At 41.4% G+C, this 21,174-nt stretch overlaps 1 protein-coding gene across 12 annotated transcripts in view; it reads left to right on the top strand.

Moving 5' to 3' along the window:
* The window catches only part of ATRNL1 (attractin like 1), a 1,081,427-nt gene that overhangs the window by 195,334 nt on the left and 864,919 nt on the right, over nt 1-21,174 (top strand). For all 12 annotated transcript variants that reach the window (XM_073354269.1, XM_073354267.1, XM_073354264.1 and 9 more), the window contains exon 11: nt 8,833-8,987. In XM_073354269.1, coding sequence (XP_073210370.1) covers nt 8,833-8,987 — 155 coding nt within the window. The remainder of the gene's footprint in view (nt 1-8,832; nt 8,988-21,174) is intronic.

Here is a 21,174-nt window from a genome sequence, read left to right as displayed (position 1 = left end):
CGGATTCTAGCCATGCCAGTTCCAAAGGTACAGCTCAGCCCTTTGGCTTGCTGCTCTGTGACACCACTCCATAATTGTTCGATCAGGGCAGAGCCATTGACTCTGTTTCACAAGCCAGGACTGTTGAGGGCTGCTGCTTTTCCTAGAGAAGGCACTAGAGTGGTCACCCTTGATCACAGCAGAACAAAGGCCTGTCTTGATACCACAGGCCGACAGAGCTGAGAAAGATCTCATGAGCCTGTTGGTACTGCCCTCACCAGCTGCTCAGACTGATAGTGTCTTGCTGGAGCTGCCTCATGAAGTGCATGTGTTGCCTTCAGTGTTTGGGTCTGCTATGGTACCAGCATCTTCAGGTCTGGTACAGCAGCCATTGATTATGAAGCCAGCTCAGAGACCAGCAGTAAGTGCTGTGCCTCAGTGCATGGTGCTGATAGCCAGGAAGCCTTTGATATGACTGTTATCATAGAATCATAGAACTGGAAGGGACCTTGAGACGTCATCTAGTCCAGTCCCCTGCACTCAAAGAAGGACTAAGTATTATCTAGACCATCCCTGACAGGTGTTTGTCCAACCTGCTCCTAAAAATCTCCAATGACGGAGATTCCACAACCTCCGAAGGCAATTTATTCCAGTGCTTAACCACTTTGACAGTTAGGAATTTTTTCCTAATGTCCAACCTAAACCGCCCTTGCTGCAATTTAAGCCCATTGCTTCTAGTCCTTTCCTCAGAGGTTAAGAAGAACAAATTTTCTCCCTCCTTCTTGTAACAACCTTTTATGTACTTGAAAACTGTTATCATGTCCCCTCTGAGTCTTCTCTTCTCCAGACTACACAGACCCAATTTTTTCAAACTTCTCTCATAGGTCATGTTTTCTAGACCTGTAATCATTTTTGTTGCTCTTCTCTGCACTTTCTCCAATTTATCCACATCTTTCCTGAAATGTGGCACCCACAACTGGACACAGTTTCCCAGATGAGGCCTAATCAGCGCGGAGTAGAGAGGAAGAATTACTTCTCGTGTCTTGCTTAGAATACTACTGATAATATATCCCAGAATGATGATTGCTTTTTTTTGCAATAGCATTACACTGTTGACTCATATTTAGCTTGTGATTCACTATGATCCCCAGATTCCTTTCTGCAGTACTCCTTCCTAGGCAGTCATTTCCAATTTTGTATGTGTACACCTGATTGTTCCTTCCTAAGTGGAGTACTTTGCATTTGTCCTTATTGAATTTCATCCTATCTACTTCAGACCATGTCTCCAGTTTGTCCAGATCATTTGAATTTTAATCCTATCCTCCAAAGCACTTGCAACACTCCCCAGCTTAGTATTGTCTGCAAACTTTATAAGTGTACTCTCTATGCTATTATCTAAATCATTGGTACTCTCACTCCCAATCTCCAATAATGCTATCTCTGATACCTTGCATTCCTGGTCTGGGGAGTACTCCTTCTCCTCTCCTATGTCTCCCAGTACAGGAATCCAGGGCATCCTCTAGGAATCATTGTTGCTCTCATAGGAGTTGTCTTGACAAGAGAAGATTGAGAGACTGAAGGGCTGAGTCTAAGCACACTTGGCCTCTGTTACCGTGCCAGCCCCATCACTGTCTCTACTGGATACCATGAGGGATGCCTCTGGATTCTAGATTATCATCTCCACTGCACTACAGAAGCTAGTCCCAGAGGAAGGAATACTGCCACCCGAAACTGATAGACCATTGGATGTCGGTACCAGCCAATTGCTACACTACTGAAATATATCCCCACGGGCAAAGTTTCCTTGTTACAGTACTGGTAGGCTGCTTGACTCCAATATCAGCCTTCACTGAGGGGCCAAGGCTCAGGATTGTCCGTTGTTGGCTTCAGACAGGCCTTATGCAACTGCATTTCTCAACCAGCCCCAACCCCCCCTTTGAATATGTCATCTTCCTAAACAGATGAGGCCCTGATACTGAAATCATCTTCTCTGGTACTGAATGATTTTAAGGCCTACCAGGCACTCCTGAGAAGGATGGCTATATAAATACAGCTTGTGAAAGAAAATCCTCACAAGATCAGACATTTTACACCCAGCTAGGTCATAGAAAGTTTCTCTTCTTATAAATGAAGCAGCTATGCAGCCTGTAAGTCTATTAAACTTTATAGCAAGCTCCAACATCTTTCATGCCAATGAAAAAGCTCACAGAGCACAAGTCCCAGATTCCCTCTCAGGTGTATGAGCAGTTTTATCAAAATGCCACACCATTCTCTCGAGTGGTGGCAGCAGAAAATAAAATAAACTTCCAAGACAGAGCAAAAGTGCCTCGTAAGGATAAGGATGCAAAAAAAAGTTGGACCTCTTTGGCTGAAAAATATATTCAGCAGAGGGATTAAAATGGTGCAAAGCAAGCTATCAGGCTCTGTCGATCTGTTGTGAATATTCATATTGGGATGCCATCTTGAAATTCCTTAATAAAACTTCCTGAGGACTTCAAGGCTCAGTGTCAGTCTCTCCTGGAGGAAGGTTATACAGTCACAAGGTCTGCTCTACATGCTTCTTTGGTTGCAGTGGACTCAGCTGCCAAAGTCATGGCAATAGCCGTAACCATGCACCATATACATGGCTCCAGGCTTTGCGAATTCTTGCCAAAGTCTAACAAACCACTGAAGATCTCCCCTTCAAGGGCTGTGATTTATTTTCCTTGAAATGGATAAGGCACTGCATACATTTAAAAGGGCAGTGTTGAAATCCCTGGGTCTCTCTAGATCAGCTGGGAAGAGAACAAAGTTTCACCCCCCACCCACATCCACTGCTTCCTCATCCAGGCAGTTGCATGCCTCTTAACAGCCTATTTGACTTCTTCCTCAAGGACAATATGTAAACTATACCAGATCTTACAAGCTTCCCCTCAGTCCCCATGAGACCACGCTGTCACATTTTCTAAGTGTGTGGCAGTCCATCACCTCCAACAATTGGGTGCTAAGCTTGGTGGAATTGGGATATACCCTCCAATTCCTGTCTTTCCCACCTTCCCTGTCCCTTTTCAGGGACTCTTCTCTCAAATCAGTTTTGAGGCAAGAAGAGTGGAATCTACATTCTCGGGAAACGCCAAAGTACCCCTCTGAATCAGTACTTCCTAATACCCAGAGCAAAAGGGGATCTCAGGCTTATTCTGGACCTTTGGTACCTAATAAATAAATCAAGAAGTTTTGGTTCTGCATGTTCTGCATGTTCCCTAGCAACTATTACCCCTTCATTAGATCCAGGAGATTGGTATGCTGCCCTAGACTCAAAGGACGCATATTTCCATGCATAAAGCCATTCACCCTGGCCACAGGAAATTTCTCATGTTCATAGCAAGAGGGGACCAGTTTACAGTTATACCCTCTGGCCTATCATCTTCATTGAGGGTTTTCATGAAATGCATGGCAGTGGTGGCTCCATGCCTCCACCACTGGATGCCCAGATGTACCCGTACCAGGGTGATTGGCTTCTGTGGAGCTGCTCCCTTCATGGGGTGGAGAAATACATTAATGAAACACTCTAGCTGCTTAATGCATAGGTTTGGAATTAACAGATAGAAATTGACCATAGCGCCCCTCCAGAGAATAGAATTTATCGGTGCAGTTCTGGATTCAATCCTAGGCAGGGCCTTTCTCCCGCCAGTAAGACTCCTAGCCATCCAAGACTTCTGTGTGCCCCTCAGACATCAGTGAGAAATTGCCTCAAGCTCCTGGAGCGTATGGTGGCATGCAATTACATGAACCCAAATGCCAGACTTCATCTCAGAGGGATACAGTCATGATTCAGGTCGGTGTACTGCCTTCAGATACATCACCTGGATGGACTGGTATGCATCCCTGGCAAAATCTTATCCTCACTGGATTGGTGGATGAGCCACAACAACGTCTGCAGGAGACTTCTTCTCCCTGCCTTTTCTTTCCATGACTTGAGTAATAGATGCTTCAGTTATGGGGTGGGGAGACCATCTGGGATTTTGGCAAGCTCAAAGCTTGTGGTCCAATCAAGAGATGGGACTGCACATAACATTCTAGAGCTACGGGCAAACTCCATACAGGGTCACCAGTTCCTACCCATTTACACAACAGAGCTGTCCAAATACTTGCCAATAACACCACATCAGTGTTGTGCATTAATAAGCAGGGGGGAAAGCCACATCAAAGAGCCTCTGCCAGGAGGCAGTCAGGCTGCGGAACTTCTGCATATAAAATTCCTTGTCACTTGTAGCATCACACCTGTGGGGGTTCACAATGTCATAGTAGACAGATTAAGCAAATTCTTCACCTTGCATCATGAGTGGTCCCCAAACACACTTATTCTAAGATCAGTGGTTCAAATAGGAGGAATCCTAACTGTGGACTTAATCACAACCCATCAGAACTGCTCCCAGTTCTGTCTGAGGGCAGGCCACAGCCCAGGGTCTATCTCAGGGGTGTTTCTTTTCCCTTGCGGCAAGGACCTGCTCGACTCCTATCCCCTTTTCCCAATACCACTTATTTCCAAGGCCATCCTCAAGGTGAAGCAGGACCAAGACAAAATGATACTCATTGTGGCACCCTGGGCATGACAACTGTGGTATTCAGACCTCTGCAAGCTGTCAGTCAAGAAACCTCTTCCCCAGCCTCCACTCAAGAACCTGATATCGCATGATCACAGTTGGGTGTTACACCCAAACCATCAACTTCATGGCCTCGTTCCTCAGTGGCTAGACCCTGAGGAGGCACTTTGTTATGAAATGTCTCACTTAATAGTAGGAACCTATCCACAATGGCTATTCGCTTTAGTAAGCGGAAGCAATTTTCTATCTGGGCAATTAAACATGGACTGTCCTTGGCCTATGCAGACTATGCTTCAAAAAACTTGGACTATTTGTGACACCTGAAAGAGTCAGGTTTGACTGTCAGCTCCATCAGGGTGCACCTGGCTGCAATTTCAGTGTTTCACTTCCATATCATGGGGAGGACTGTTTTTCTCTAAACCAATGACTACAGGTTCTCAAAAGACCTAGATGGGATGATTCCACCCATTAGCGACCCTGCTGCACATGGGGATTTGAATTTAGTTCTCAGTACTTATGGGGTTCCCCTTTAGTTCTCAGTACTTATGGGGTTCATTAGCTTCCTGTTTGGGGTTACACTTTTTAGCAAAGGTAGCTTTTTGGTAACCATCACAGCACGAGGAGAGTAGGAGAACTGCATGTCCTAGTAACAGGTTTCAGAGTAACAGCCGTGTTAGTCTGTATTCGCAAAAAGAAAAGGAGTGCTTGTGGCACCTTAGAGACTAACCAATTTATTTGAGCATGAGCTTTCGTGAGCTACAGCTCACTTCATCGGATGCATACCGTGGAAACTGCAGCAGATATTATATACACACAGAGATCATGAAACAATACCTCCTCCCACCCCACTGTCCTGCTGGTAATAGCTTATCTAAAGTGATCATCAAGTTGGGCCATTTCCAGCACAAATCCAGGTTTTCTCACCCTCCACTCCCCTACACACAAACTCACTCTCCTGCTGGTAATAGCTCATCCAATAATAATAAACAATGGTCACATAAACACCACCCTATACCGGAAACCTACTGACCGCTATTCCTACCTACATGCCTCCAGCTTTCACCCTGACCACACCACATGATCCATCGTCTACAGCCAAGCTCTGCAATAAAACTGCATTTGCTCCAACCCCTCAGACAGAGACAAACACCTACAAGATCTCTGTCAAGCTTTCTTACAACTACAATACCCACCTGCGGAAGTGAAGAAACAGATTGATAGAGCCAGAAGAGTTCCCAGAAGTTACCTACTACAGGACAGGCCTAACAAAGAAAATAACAGAACGCCACTAGCCGTCACCTTCAGCCCCCAACTAAAACCCCTCCAGCGCATTATTAAGGATCTACAACCTATCCTGAAGCATGACCCAACACTCTCTCAAATCTTGGGAGACAGGCCAGTCCTTGCCTACAGACAGCCCCGCAACCTGAAGCAAATACTCACTAACAACCACATACCACACAACAGAACCACTAACCCAGGAACTTATCCTTGCAACAAAGCCCGTTGCCAACTGTGCCCACATATCTATTCAGGGGACACCATCATAGGGCCGAATAACATCAGCCACACTATCAGAGGCTCGTTCACCTGCACATCCACCAATGTGATATATGCCATTATGTGCCAGCAATGCCCCTCTGCCATTTACATTGGTCAAACTGGACAGTCTCTACGTAAAAAAATAAATGGACACAAATCAGATGTCAAGAATTATAGTATTCATAAACCAGTCGGAGAACACTTCAATCTCTCTGGTCACGCAATCACAGACATGAAGATCGCTATCTTAAAACAAAAAAACTTCAAATCCAGACTCCAGCGAGAAACTGCTGAATTGGAATTCATTTGCAAATTGGATACTATTAATTTAGGCTTAAATAGAGACTGGGAGTGGCTAAGTCATTATGCAAGGTAGCCTATTTCCCCTTGTTTTTTCCTACCCCCCCCCGACGTTCTGGTTAAACTTGGATTTAAACTTGGAGAGTGGTCAGTTTGGATGAGCTATTGCCAGCAGGAGAGTGAGTTTGTGTGTGTGTGTGCCCGCCCCCCGGGGGGGGGGAAAGGGGGGGTGAGAGAGCCTGATTTTGTGCTGGACATGGCCCACCTTGATTACCATGCACATTGTAGGGAGAGTGGTCACTTTGGATGAGCTATTACCAGCAGGAGAGTGAGTTTGTGTGTAGGAGGGGGGTGGAGGGTGAGAAAACCTGGATTTGTGCTGGAAATGGCCCAACTTGATGATCACTTTAGATAAGCTATTACCAGCAGGACAGTGGGGTGGGAGGAGGTATTGTTTCATGATCTCTGTGTGTATATAATATCTGCTGCAGTTTCCACGGTATGCATCCGATGAAGTGAGCTGTAGCTCACGAAAGCTCATGCTCAAATAAATTGGTTAGTCTCTAAGGTGCCACAAGTACTCCTTTTCTTTATGTCCTAGTAACAGAACCTCCATACGCTGTTTGTTTTCTTCCAGGACAAGGTATAGCTTAGGCCACATCCTACGTTTTTTCCCAAAGGAGAGTCTGATTTTCATCTCAACCAGTCATCTTTACAAAGAAGATTTACCAGTTTTCTTTACAAAGCTACATTTCCATAAAGACAAACAAAAGCTCCACCCTTTGGATGTTTGCCAAGCCCTGGCTTTTTATCTAGACAGAACCAAAGCCATTTTGGCTCTCTTCCCAACTGTTAGTTTCCCATGCATAATTAATGAGGAGACATACTGCAACAGCATAATGGCTCTCCAAGTGGATCACCAGCTGCACTGTCATGTTACAACACCCGTATGGAAAAGTCTGTGCATTCAGCCAGAACTCACTCAGCATCCACAGCCTTTCTGGGTAATGCCCTAGTAATGTAGTTCACAGTCCATGCCTTTGCTATTGTAGGGAAAACAGTTTTGCAGTCCCTTTTCCAATGAGACTCCTAGCCTCACCTTCCTGAAAACTACTTTGGAGTCACCTAGTCTAATGGAAATATTCAATCACTAAAAGAAGAAAGAGTGGTCACTCCTCTTTTGTAACTGTTGTTCTTTGAGCTATATTGTATATGTCTAGAGCCCTGTGCGGATACAAAAATGTGGATCCGCATTTGCCAAGATCAACCCATGATCCAACCAGCGATCTGCTAGCTGTCTTTTACCTGTATCTGCATCCGCACCTGCAGCAGCAGGCGGTCTCACAAGGGCTAGCAACGGGGGATGCGGGGGTGACTTGCAGGGAAGAGGCAGTGCGAGGGCGGGAACTGGGGGTAAGGGGCAGCACAGGGAGATTCAGAGGAGAAGGGGTGGCACGGCAGGGTGTGGGGGGAAGGGGCATTGCATCACGTGCTGCTTCCCAGGGGCTCACGAGCGACGGCACACGACAGCAGCAGTGCATGTTGCGTCACAGTGGGGTGAAGGGGTGGGGTGACAGGGCCCTGCCGCTCCAATCCCCATGGCAGGGGCAGGCCTGGGACTGGGAGCGCAGCCAGTGCTGCTGGGCCGGGCTATGGTAGAGAGGCTGGTGCTGTCCGAGGAGCCCAAGATGCTGGACAGGCAGCAGCACAGCGAGCGGGTGCTGGACAGCCCTGACTCCGACCTGCTGCCTGCCCCGAGCATGCTGCGCCCCCCCATGCGGGGCTCTACACATGTCCATTACATGACACACCCTCCATCCCCAATACTTTGGAGTCTTTCATCTAAGAGTCTGGTGTGAAGGAATTGAAAGGGGGGCATGGCAGCTTTGCACTTTGTACCTTTTGCTTGCACCATGAGCGACACCATAGTGCAGGCATGGCTGCCTCTGTGGGAGCCGCTAGAGGTAGGTCCCTGGCACCAGTGCATGAAATGCGCACACACCTAGCAGAATGGATATATGCAACATATCTGAAAGGAGAATAACTGTTCTTTCTCTAGCCAAAAAATTACGTGTGCACATGCTAATAGAAATGTTGGGTTAAAAGTTAATCTTTTTTTAGGCAAGCATATTTCCTGAGTAATTCATTAGGTGATCTAATTTTTTAGATAAATCAGTTGGTAAAATAAGAAAATGTATGTTATGATTTTGATTTTTTAAATTGAATTAGAAACCATTATTATGATATGAGCAAATTTATTATCTCAGAAATGATCAGCATATTTATATTATATTCACTGGGTACCCTACTTAACTTTACTGGTTTTCTTGTGTTTTATGTAGGAACCCTAGCTATAACTGTTATCTATTATAAAAGCGATAGGCTTTTAATATATTATAATGTATTATTTTATTCTTATATTTTCTAGGACTATTTTGAAAGAGAGTGGTTTTGCAAAGTATCTTCATTCAGCTGTCTTAATAAGTGGAGCTCTGCTGATTTTTGGCGGAAACACCCATAATGATACTTCTCTGAGTAATGGTGCAAAGTGCTTTTCGGCTGACTTTCTGGCATATGACATAGGTAGGTACTGCACATAAAATTTAATTATCGGGTGATGTTTAAGAATCACAGCCTTGATTTATGAAGCATATAAGAATTGATTCATAAAAGGTCTATGTATCTCTTACATTTGAACTATGAAAGTTTATAAGCTATTTTTTGTTAGGATGTGAGACAAAGCAGGTTTTTTGTTTTTTCATTATTACGTTGTGTAGTTTCTTAGAAGTGGGATGCGAGCCAAAAAAATTATGTAAAACTGGACCAAAAGTGTCTTTGTATTTCTCAATGCTTAAAATACCCTCTCTTGCAAAATATAGAACACCACCATCTAGTACTTTCTCTTCATGTTAAGATCTCCGTGTCCAGGTTCAAAATCTTCCCTTGAAGTACTCCCTCGCTTCACCAGGAGTTAGCACACAAACCCTATTTTCAAATACATCACAACAATCTGTGAATTACATTTGTATTAAAACCTTTACTTAACTAGAGAAACTAATAATTGTAACATTCAAGGTACTGCTGATTTATTTGTGATGTTAAAACTATAAAATAATAGACACATTAGAATAATTCAGATTTTGCTTAAAATACTCTTTGAAAGTGGCATGGAAAGTTTTGGGATTGATGCAGTCATGTTAAGTAACTCAGACCATGGTAGCATTACTACTGTATCTAAAAAAAATTGAGGTTATCTATTGTATTTCTGTGACAATATCAGAGTTTGGAAATTTTTCTTTAAGTTTTTCCTGTGTAGACTTTTTTTAACAAAAGTTAATTTTAATAGGAATAATATTAATAGCCTCTTTGTGGACAAACTTGTATCATGAATAGAAAAATCAAATTGCCAAAAAATAAATTGTCTTTTCAAGAAATGTTATATAAAACAAGGGGCTAATATTGAGTAGTGCTGAACAGGCTCAGTTGCTCCATTTTCCTAGGGGAATTGTGGGGACTCAGTATCTCACAGGAGGTATTCAGCAGCACATTTAGATTGAGCCACTAGATGTAACATATGAAATACTTATGCCCTTATTGTGAATCTGATTCTATGTTGTATTCTCTAATTCTGCTGCTGCTGCTCTTTGCTGATTTTTCCCACTGTGTTGCAGTAGCTTGAGGGGCTGCTGTCATTTTCATAAGCACCAGGGCTACATCAAAGGTACAGTAGCTGATCGGTGTAGTACAGCAGCTTCCCAGCCACACCTCATTTTCTTCATCCACACACCTCCTTCCTCCTGCTATACCAGCAATAGGGAGGGTGAGTGGTACAAGAGCACCCTGTGTTGAGAGTATGCAACCAGGGGATCACTATTTACATTAGGATGGGCTAACACTAACTCAAGCCATTTAAGCTGCTTGAGGGCCAGGATATGCATAGCATAAATCAGCATGGTAAATTTGCCACAAATATTCATCGGGGATGGTGTAGGTATACTTCGTCCTGTCTCGGCACAAGGGGCTGGACCAGATGACCTCTGGAGTCTCTGAATTTCAGTGATTTTTATGATCACACCAGAGGTTCTGATCTAATACGTTCATTTTCTGTTCAAAACTAAATGGAATTGTGCTCGTGGTAGCTGTGTTGGTTCTCATTGTGTAATAAGGCATTTATAAAACCCACCACTTACAGCTCTGAAGATGCTGCAAATAGTTAAAACAATTGCAAAAGTAAAATAGAAACCAATGGTTTAAAACACTAAATACAGATGTTAGTATTTAAAATATTGCTGAAAGTCAACTTTTTTTTCTGAATTACTCTAGTAAATACACTGAGCCTACTGCTGTGAATCATGAAACGTTTATAAAAGAGAACCCCTGAAGTCTGGGATTCACTATTATGGCATAAAGTTTCCCATAAATCATCATTAAGGAATACACCTTTCCTTCCATTTGGGCATTGAGGAAAGCTCTGAGTTTGGAAGAAAATTTTAAATATGGGTAGAACAGCCTGTTAAGTTTTCTTCCTCTTATGATTATTTCAACAATGGATTAATCAAAAGCCTGAATGCTTATTGGTATTCACTGTTTAGTGAATGGTTCTCACAGTGAGATGTCTGAATCTAAAAGGGAAAATAAAAAGAAATTGCCTAAAGAGAATATTGTGTTCATTTGTCCTGGACTGGCTTGTGACTTCACTGGAACAGACTGGCTGTGTTGGGACTCCTCAGGAAACAAGCAGCCTATCAAGTTAAGGAAATAGTTGATCATTTTGAAGAATCTCCATGAAAAGCAAGTCTTCTGCAGGAGAACACAGTGTTATGGATAGAGATAAAGAGAAGTGAGTGGATACTGAAATACCTCAGAAGAGAACCGTTTCCAGTTTTTGTTCAGACATGTGATTTAATTCCCTTCTGTTGCTATTAACAATCACTTTCATTATTCTGCCTCCTACAGACATTGTCAACTTGCTATTGTGAAATATTGCCGTTTACAGTAAACTTAGATGAACAGCTTCTTGTGCAACCAAAACAGCTACTAGAGACTGAGGATTGTGTGAGGAATTCGTGGGTAACTATACTCAAAGGCTGTGTCTATACTAGGGACCTTACAGTGGCACAGCTGCAAATGATGCAGCTGTGCTGCTGTAAGATCGCTCAAATAGCCACTCTATGCTGACACGAGAGAGCTCTCCCGTCGACATAATTAAACTACCTTAAATGAGCGGCAGTAGTTATGTTGGCAGGAGCTTCTCCCACCGACATAGCACTGTGCACACTACCACTTACGCTGCAAAACTTATGTTGCGCAGGGGGACGTTTTTTCACATTTCTGAGTGACATAAATTTTGTCAACATAAGTGGTAGTGTAGACATGTATAATCTCAGTAAAATGTCAGTCTCTAATTCACAAGGTTTCAATTTATAGTTGAATATCTCAGGGTGTAGCAGAATGTGCTGCTGCTGGTGCCATTGATGGAGGTTCTCTTATTGATCTCAAATGAACCAATGGTTTCTGACCTTCAAAAACATTTCTTCATATGGATTGCAGGTGTTTGTATTGGGCAGATGTATAAGCATAAAACCTTATTTTCAATGAGTATGTCTTTGACATTATGATGGTTTTATTCAGGTTAAAGAGCATGTATTAATCCATTGGCACTGGTGGTTGGTATTCACCAGATTTGTGTGTTTCTGCTCCCATGTTCTGGTAGTATAAATGATGAAAGATTGCTTTTTGCATAATAAATCCCATACCTGGAATTGCTAGACTGATAGAGATGTGCTTCCTTTCCATGTGCTTTAATTAGCCTGCATTTTGTCCATTAGGGAACTTGTAGCAAACCAAGGCATTAAGATTCTGATCTCTATCCTGAATCACCTCATTTCTGGCTTTCAGAAGGCAGTGATAATCTTTGTTTTAAGATAAGTGACCTGCTTGTTATGGGTAATCTGCCAAGAACTTGCCAAATAGCATGTGTAAAAAAGACAAACATGCATTTTTCAAGTGGTTATATATAAATTGGCCTGCTGATGTCAAAGGTTTGGCAGGCTTGGTGCAGTGGATATATTTAGGTCAATTGTTAAATTTCCTGTTTCAATTATCCCTACAATAAAAACAGAAGAATAAATGTGTGTGTCTATATTAAACACTGTAACACTTTTCAGATAGTGCTTAGATGTTCAAAACTCAGTGAGTAACAGGAATAAAAGACAAATCAAATAGCGCCTTGATTCTTCAGGTGAAGCATGGAACCACATCAAATTCCACATTAAAAGATTCACAATGTGCAGCATGTACATTGTCCCATGAAGGGGCACTCCTATTGCTCGGTAGATATACAGCACAATGTGCATACTACCATTCTTTTTGTAAAGATGAAAATTAAAATGTCATCGTCACAAATAATCTAAAGAAAAAAAGTCACTTAAGAGGTTAAGGAAGATTGGCTTGATATTTGGAAGTAAAATTAAGGACTGCTCAATTGTATTTTGATTAGATTTTTTTTCTTACAAGAAAACTGAATGTGAAAATTTAATTTTCTGAGGTAGGTAAATTAGGAGGGGATATGAAGGGTGTCTTGCAGTAGTAAGGTATGTTGCAAAATGTCTATAACAGCAGCATGAGAGAGCTCACAAATAGAGCTTACAAAATGTCTGCATTTTCTGCCGAATTTAACGCTCATGATCTTTGTTCTCAGGTTGGTGATATCTAAAGTTTTTCCAGGAGATATAGGCTGCATCACAAATGAAGAGGGAGGAAGGATAAGATTTTGTATTACCATGACTGCTAATATATCTGGCTAATCAGTGGATGATTATTAGCACTTTTCTAGAGGGTGCCCTTCATTGGCCATCCCAGAGGAAAGAATGGTGCTTTGGCTGGGAGGGCTGGGGGGAAGGGGAGGAGGAATGCACTACATAGTAGTCAGGTAGTTTTAAAACATAATAATTTAAAGTTTTAAAAATATATCAGGACAAATCAGTTATTACCATGGTCCACTTGATCATACCGCCTCATTTCCAGTAACTTCCTACAGGGTCTGATATCTGATAAAAATTTAATACATAGGGCTGAGACTGGGCATGAGAAATGAGATATAATCTGTCTATTGCTAGAAATATTATGTATCTAGAGAGTTCAGAGAGAGTTACTGTGAGATAATCAGAGGTAGATGTCTGAGCCTTCCCCAGCTAAGTTGTTATAGTAACTCAGAGCCCTCCCCATCTAGTGTCCCATCACCGGCCATTTGGAACTTTTGCTACTGGCAGTTGCCTGTGGGTTACCTGCCACCGTAGGTAGTACCATCATACCACCCCTTCCATAAATTTATCAAGCTAAGTCTTGAAGCCAGTTCAATTTTTTGCCCCCACTGCTCCCCTTGGAAGGCTGTTCCAGAGCTTTGTTGATGGCTAATTTATAACCATCAACAAGAGCTCACAATTCCTGTACAAAACTCTTCTTCCTGATGCACCCTCCTCACCCAGAGTCTTAAATACATAGCAGTAGTCTCAGCAAGGCACAAGTCGCAAGTTATGCTTCTATATCTATGCATGGACAACATCCCAATCAGTGCCCTGTACAGAGAAACAGACCAATTTGTGACTGGATGGTTGATGGAAAGGATTCATACCCACCAATTCTTGAAAATCAAGACGAGCTTTTGAACCTAACACAAAAAATTTCTCAGACGGGTCAAAGCGAACAAGTTCCTGGCCATAATTTTACCTTCATAGTAAATATTTGCAAGATCCAATACTTCATTGCATCAGTCATTTCCTGGCAATGGTCATGCAGCCAATTACCTCAATGGCTAGAATTGCTGGTGTCATGCATAGGCTTATCCTCCCCACATCCATGCACACCTCTTTGATTCACTGCTCACTCCTTCCCATTAGTGATGAATGAGGAGAGAAGCTGTGCAAACAGAATGAGAAATTCCTTATCTGATAATTTTCTTTGTGTTAGCAGCTTCTCTCCTCATTCAGCCCACCCTGGTAGTCTTCTAAATGACCAGAATACAAATTGAAAATTTTCTCTCAAGGAAGACTTAAACATATAATTCTCTTGAGGTTAATTAATGCATTATATCAGGTTGTCCTAATGCAAATAATTTATTGCTGGAGTGTTTCTACAGCTTTGGAAGAACTCTTCTGTTGGCTTGAACATAAGGGTGGGGCTTAGTCCTGGAGACTCTATTAACAATATTAAGCTGCCGCCAAATTCTAAAGGTGGGGGGCATTAACCCATCAGTTACAAATGAGAAGAGAAGCTGCTAACAGAAAATTATTGGGTAAGAAATTTTTCATTCCTTCTACTGAAGCTGTTCAAAATAGTTGAAAAGAAAGAAAAGGATTGACAGGGAAAAGGATGACATGAACAAAGATGAAGGAAAAAAAGTGGGGGCAGGGGGAAGGGAAGCAGAAAGGAGATAATTCATTGGAGTGCAATAAAATGGGCCTTAGTGAGACTGATAGAGACCAAATTGTTTGGGTCCCAGTTTTGTTACACTTTAAGAATTATGTGGGTTAAGAAAGTTTGCATTCAGCTGGCCTTGTATGTACTTATATCATGGTGAAAAACACACTGTACAAAGATGAGATTACAGCTGTTTCATATATGATGTGTATCACTTAACCATAGTGTGACAAGGTGTGTGAGGTGATATCTTCCACTGGACCAACTGTTGTTTGTGTGAGACGGAAGCTTTTGAGTTTACACAGAGCTTTTATTTAATCATAGTGTTGCATTCTGTTATTATCCACAATAATTTGATGAACTGTTCTAAAGTCAAATACTGTAATAGTGTATGAAGATGGCAACTATACCAAAACGTCTGAATAAGATATTTGGAGCTGAACCCCTTTGAGATCCACGTGAAGGAAAAGCATTTGAAAAGGAAGCTGTATGTCACTTTAGGTTAATATCACTGGAGTGGGCATTGATTTGGCTTGTAGATCTATACTATACAGGTGAAATATAGAACAGTAAAAGCAGAAGATGAGAAGAAAATGTAGGCATTTGAAATATACTGTTGCTGACATTGATACATAAAAAAAATATAAACTAAGAGGCAACATCCCCAGTCAAAAATCAGAGCTTTCCTTAAAACCATTCCTACCAACCAATCTTATGAAGAGACATGAATAAATAGATGATATTTTCAACAGTCCTTGAGAACTAATAAACACAAACTCTGTTACAGCAGTGGGAAGGAGTTCTAGATAGGAATTCATTGAGAATACTCAATATTCAAATATAAGTATTATTAGCAAGAGTTCATCAGCTGACCTGAACTGTTCTAGTAGTGCATGGGGAGAAGGGAGGGAGATGGTCTCTTAAATAGCTTGAACCCAAACTACATGTGGCTTTATGCATTTGCTTCCTGAAGTGAACAGTAAGCCAATAGCGAGCACCCAGGTGTGATGTGCTTTCTCCTGCCAACCCTATTAGGCAGCTGAGCCTACGCAGCTAAGCCTACACAGCTAAGCCATTTCATTTTGCACCAAATCTAATTTTTTTAAATATACCCCATATGTTGTACCTCAGAATTTCTCCTTGCTGTCTGATTGATATTTCATATCTTTTCCTTTGCATTTGATTGTACCTATTATTATTATTAGGGAAGCCTAATAACTTGAGGACAAGATACATTTCAGTTCAACATATAATGGCTTACGCTTTTATTTGCCGCATTACAATAAAACATGTAGACCAAATAATGCACTTGATTATCCACAGTGGCTATATTTTATTGTCCCATACAATTGATGATCAACAGTGTCAGGACCAGAATGTGGGCAGTCTTATCTAGTGGTTAAAGCCAGGGACAGGAGCAGGGAGCCAGAGTCACAGGACAGAGCTGGAGTCAGAAGTCAGTAACTGGAGCCAATGGTCAGAGTCAAGGTCACAAGTGAGGAAGGGAGCAGGGCTTGATTGGAGTAGGGCAGGAAGAAGGCTGAATACAAGGCAGGAGCAAGGGGCATATCACAGTCACAGCTGTGGGCATAAATGTTGAGTAGCCAGGGAACTGCTGCTTAGCTTAAATGGAGACCTGTTGGCTTCTTTCAGCCTTTTGGCTTCTTTCAGCCAATCAGGCCATTCTGCTATAAACCAGCTGGGCTCATTAACCTGCCTGAAGGCTGAACTGACTAGCGCTATGTTAGATGAGGGGACTCAATCCCATTGTTCCTGACAAATAGCACTAGTACTGTTTTTTTTTTTAAATTGTCATGCTACATTATTTCTGTTTAAGATAATTACAGCAGTTAGCACAGTATCTTTGTTTTCTTACAAATCACATTTGCCATGCATTATTAAACTGATAAAATAAAAAAGAAATAGATGTAGTAATTTTATCCCTGTATTTTGAAAATCGTGTAAAGATTAATTAGATACAAACCTAATCTTCTATACCATTCATTTGGCCAAATTAAATACACAATCTTACAGCGCACATCAGACATAAACGTATTTTGTTCAGGAAACTACAGCAAACACTGAATCTTTGCTTTATTAAAATTTTCTTAGTTGTGAAATGAATAAAGCTCTAAAATATTTATTTATTTTCCTCAGCTGCATCATATGGTTTTGTGCAGTGCTTTGAAGACAAAAAGTGCTATATTATGAGCATCATGTTTTTACCATTCCCCATGCAAATGATGTAGTATTGTTTTGCTGCAAGTTCCATCTGCTAAATGGATGTTGTCTAGAAACAAACTGAACTCTGGAGATAGAACCTTTACTGTTTTGTCACATTCTGGCCTATAGGATATTGTTGATTATATCTCTTATGTGTGGCATAGTTATATATTGTTTGTTCTGGCTTTTTGTTACTCACAAAGGCTATTTATTATTTCCTGTATTCCTCTGCAATGATAATTGTTAAAGACCGAATTTTCAGAAAGTTTAGATACTTATTGCACATGCACATATTTGTGAAGGCTGAAGGTTCAGGAATCTGGAGATTTTATGCACATACTGCAATGCCCTAATATTCATATTTTAATATTCATTACCTTGTTTACATACATGGCAGTAAAAATCCTGATCATCAGAACAGAAGAAAGACAAGGCTGCAGCATGGAATGAGTTTTAAAAACATTGGAATTGCTATGGTATTAACTGGTGCTGGTATCTTACCTGGATTGGTGTACAGGTAACTCTGGGAGCTCCTTGAAGCTCTGCCCCTAGTTACTCATTGTCCTTGAGGTAGTGGGCTGTGGTTAAGTTGTTAATTCAGGTGATCTCTGTGTGTGTGCACCAGTCAACATTTAACCTGTTGTCACTGCCAAAGATCGATATGGCTTTTTCCCTGGTGGCCAGAGAATCTTTGTGTATCACTGGAGGAGATTTTTACCTGATTGAGTGGCCACCTCACTATATAGGCCCATCACAGGCAGGGAAGTCCAGGTAGGCATCATCTCAGCCCCTTCCTTGAAAATAAACAAATATGAATTGTTACCTGACACCCTCCACCTGCTTTCACAAGGAATGCTAACATGGGTGGACAGTATTGGAATCCTAATAACTGCATGGTATAAGGGCGTCTCCCTGGAAAGAAAAAAAAATAAAGTGGAATTAAAATCTGTTTCATGCCGGTATATTGGTTTTTTGGTCTTTGGGATCAGACAAATCAGTTCCCAGATATCGTAAATGATGTAATAGGTAACTTTATGGGAAGCTGAGAGTCATCAGATAAGTCAATTTATAATCTTAACTTTTGCCAGACGTTATGGAAAATAATACAGTTCACATGTCAAATTGAAGCACTACATGAAGTACAATAGGAGAAAATATTTCTTTGCAAGTGGTAGCTAGAACAAGTGCAAGGTCAGTAACTGTCCTCTGTTGCCTCAGATCGATCTACAGTTCTCCCACCCAATCCTATATGTAGTTAAACTCCTGACTGATGCCAGGATATCTCAGTTTTGGAGCAAAAGGGGATACATGGAGCAGTGCAAGAGTTGCAGGAACAGCTTTGTCTTATTGCCAGTCTCTGCAACCCAATGGCAAGGCCAAAGCATGAATGAAATAATCCATCATCTACTTCAGATTGGAGCACTGCAGCTCCCTATCCTATGTCTAATCTTAAAGTATCAAGGACAAGCAGAATAGAGCCCTGACTGAAAAATCTAAATGAGTTCCTTTTGTCATTTTGATCATTACCATTTGATCTTACATGTGCTCTCAGGCTCTCTCTCCAGGATCATGGTAACAAAAATAGCGGATTTAGGGAAGAAAGAAATTGACTTACCTCTTCCCAGACAAAATTTTGATCAGGGTTCTGAATGGAGAAAGCTGAAGCAAATACATAGTGATACGGTTCCAGGAATATATTGGATTCAGGACAAAAACACACGCGCTACTAGGATTGTCAGTCATAGGGCTGAGGGATAAGTATGATCAGGTACAAGGTCTCATCTCAAAAGAATGCTAACAGAAGATGGTCATAATGGTAAACAAATGGTGCCATGTAAACAAAAAAACAATTGTTATTGGAGCCTTTTGTGAAATTTCATCTCATACAGAGGCATGTTTCAATGTTAGTGTTGATATGATACCCATCCAGTAATTCCAGGTATCCCCTCTGCATTTCACCCTATCTCATCCATTGGCAGGACTCTAGCTCCAGTTATATATTCTCCACTTCCAGTTGTGAATGCAAAGAATCAGATTTTTTGAAGGGATCCTTCCAGTTTAGTTCAGGAAATGGGTAGCAGAAAAAGAGAGCACAAAATCCACCAGCTGGAACACAGTGATTCACTGAGGTCTCAGGGCACTGCACCTTCCACAGGTAGGATGTTTTCTGGTCACAGCAGTCAATATGTCTGATTGGGTTTTCATAATACCAGGAAAATAACCATGAGCTCTATTCCATGAAGAAAAATATCCGTCCAGGGTAGAGCAAATTTTCTATATCTCTTTGCACTGACCACCAAGGAGAAGAATGACTTACATGGGAGAAGTCTGATTAGCTGAGTGGCTTCTAAACCCAGAAATATCTCACTCATCATTAATCAGTTTGGAGGGCTGGTGATTGAACTCTTTGCATCTAAGTCCTTGTCTACACAACAGGGAAAAGTTGATCTAAGCTATGCAATTTGAGTTATGTGAATAGTGTAACTCAAGTAGACCTAGCTTAGATCTACATACTGCGGGATCCACACTACACAATGTTGACGGGAGAGCAATCTGTAGTTGATTTAGTGGGTCTTCACTAGTCCCGCTTAATTGACTGCCGATGCATTGATCTCTGCACGTCGATCCCCCGGTAAGTGTAGACAAACCCTAAGATGCCTTGCAACCACCCTGTATTAGGACCTAGGATCTGAGGTGGTGAATAACACTTTGCAAAACTTAAGCAAAGTTCCTGCTATATGTCTTTCCACCTTTTCCACTGCTCCCCAGGACAGTGCAGAAGATAGGAATGAGGGAGTGGCAGTGATACTGTTTGTCTTTCTGGTTGAAAAGGCTATGACACTCAAGCTTGATTAACCTAGTTTTGGACTTTGGATATCTCAAACTCACAGAGGAGGTCTGCTGCTGTAAAATCAATCTTCCAGGACAAGACAGGTTTAAAATGAATATTTGGAAGACCTGACCTGAAGAAAAGCTCTGTTTAAGCTTGAACGCTTGTCTCTTTCATCAATAAAAGTGTTGGTCCAATACAAGCTATTACTTTACCTATCTCATCTCTCTACTTGGATGAAGAGATTATTGCTGTTGTTGATCCGGAAAGAGAAATCAACAAACAAAAATGTTTCTACTGCCTAGTACGAAGTCCATAGGTTAACTACCACATTAAACCAATGAAACGTAGCCTTGCGTTCCCCCAGGAGAGTTGTACAGTGGATATATAAGAGTTTTGAAGCAAAAACGTCAAGTTTCTATATTATAATGGTTTTAGTATGATCAAGTTTTGTACAAATCCCAAAATTAAATCTTTCTTTAGGGCATTAAACATATTCCAACTCTGCAAGGTAAAAGAGCATGATCTTGGAATCGCGTTCTGCTTGTTACAGCACTTCCCAGATTGAACCTCTGCAGGAGGGGTCATTTTATTTCCTATTCATTAGAGTAGGTCTTCCAATGCAATGGCTATCATCTCCAATCAGATGAAACTTTTTATTTTTGAAGTTGGGAGCTTTCTCTGAGACCCTTCTTTTACTTCAGGAAGGTAATTCTCACAACTGTCACAGCATTCATCCTAAGCAAATTCAATAAATATTCTTTAGTTAAACATTAAAATCAAGTTCATAGGACTACGGATGATCTCAGGGCTGAGATGTTGTGTCTCCTGTACTGAGATCTGCCAGACAGCCATTGGTTCATCAAATTCTGCTATTGATCATCCAGTGTTAACAAATGCCATTTCCTCTCTTTGACAGAAGTCTTCTCTATCACTTAGTGTCAAGGGAACATGGAAAAATATATATAATCTAACTCATTTTGAAAGTCAATATTTAAAGAATGATTATGCTACCCAATTCATAGGCACATTGCTTTGAAAATCCCATTGTAATGGGATCTGTGGATCTTAGCAGGAAGAAGGAGGAGAACTTCTCTGGACTTCCCTGAACATTTTATTTGTTTGTGTAATAAAGTACACAGATCTGGCCCACCGTGGAGACTAATGGATCATCTAGAATAGAAAGAGAAATTGAAGTCCAAGGATTTGGATTTGTTGTCATTAGGTATAATTTAGCATGTTCTGCAGTAGGAGAACCTTAAAGCATATATTTTATATTGTGTGTGTGTGTGTGTGTAT

Source organism: Lepidochelys kempii, chromosome 7 (genome assembly GCF_965140265.1).
Source record: "Lepidochelys kempii isolate rLepKem1 chromosome 7, rLepKem1.hap2, whole genome shotgun sequence".
In the NCBI taxonomy this organism is placed as follows: domain Eukaryota; kingdom Metazoa; phylum Chordata; order Testudines; family Cheloniidae; genus Lepidochelys; species Lepidochelys kempii.
The sequence above is the reverse complement of the archived record's forward strand: the minus strand, read 5'-3'. Positions and strand labels throughout refer to the sequence as shown.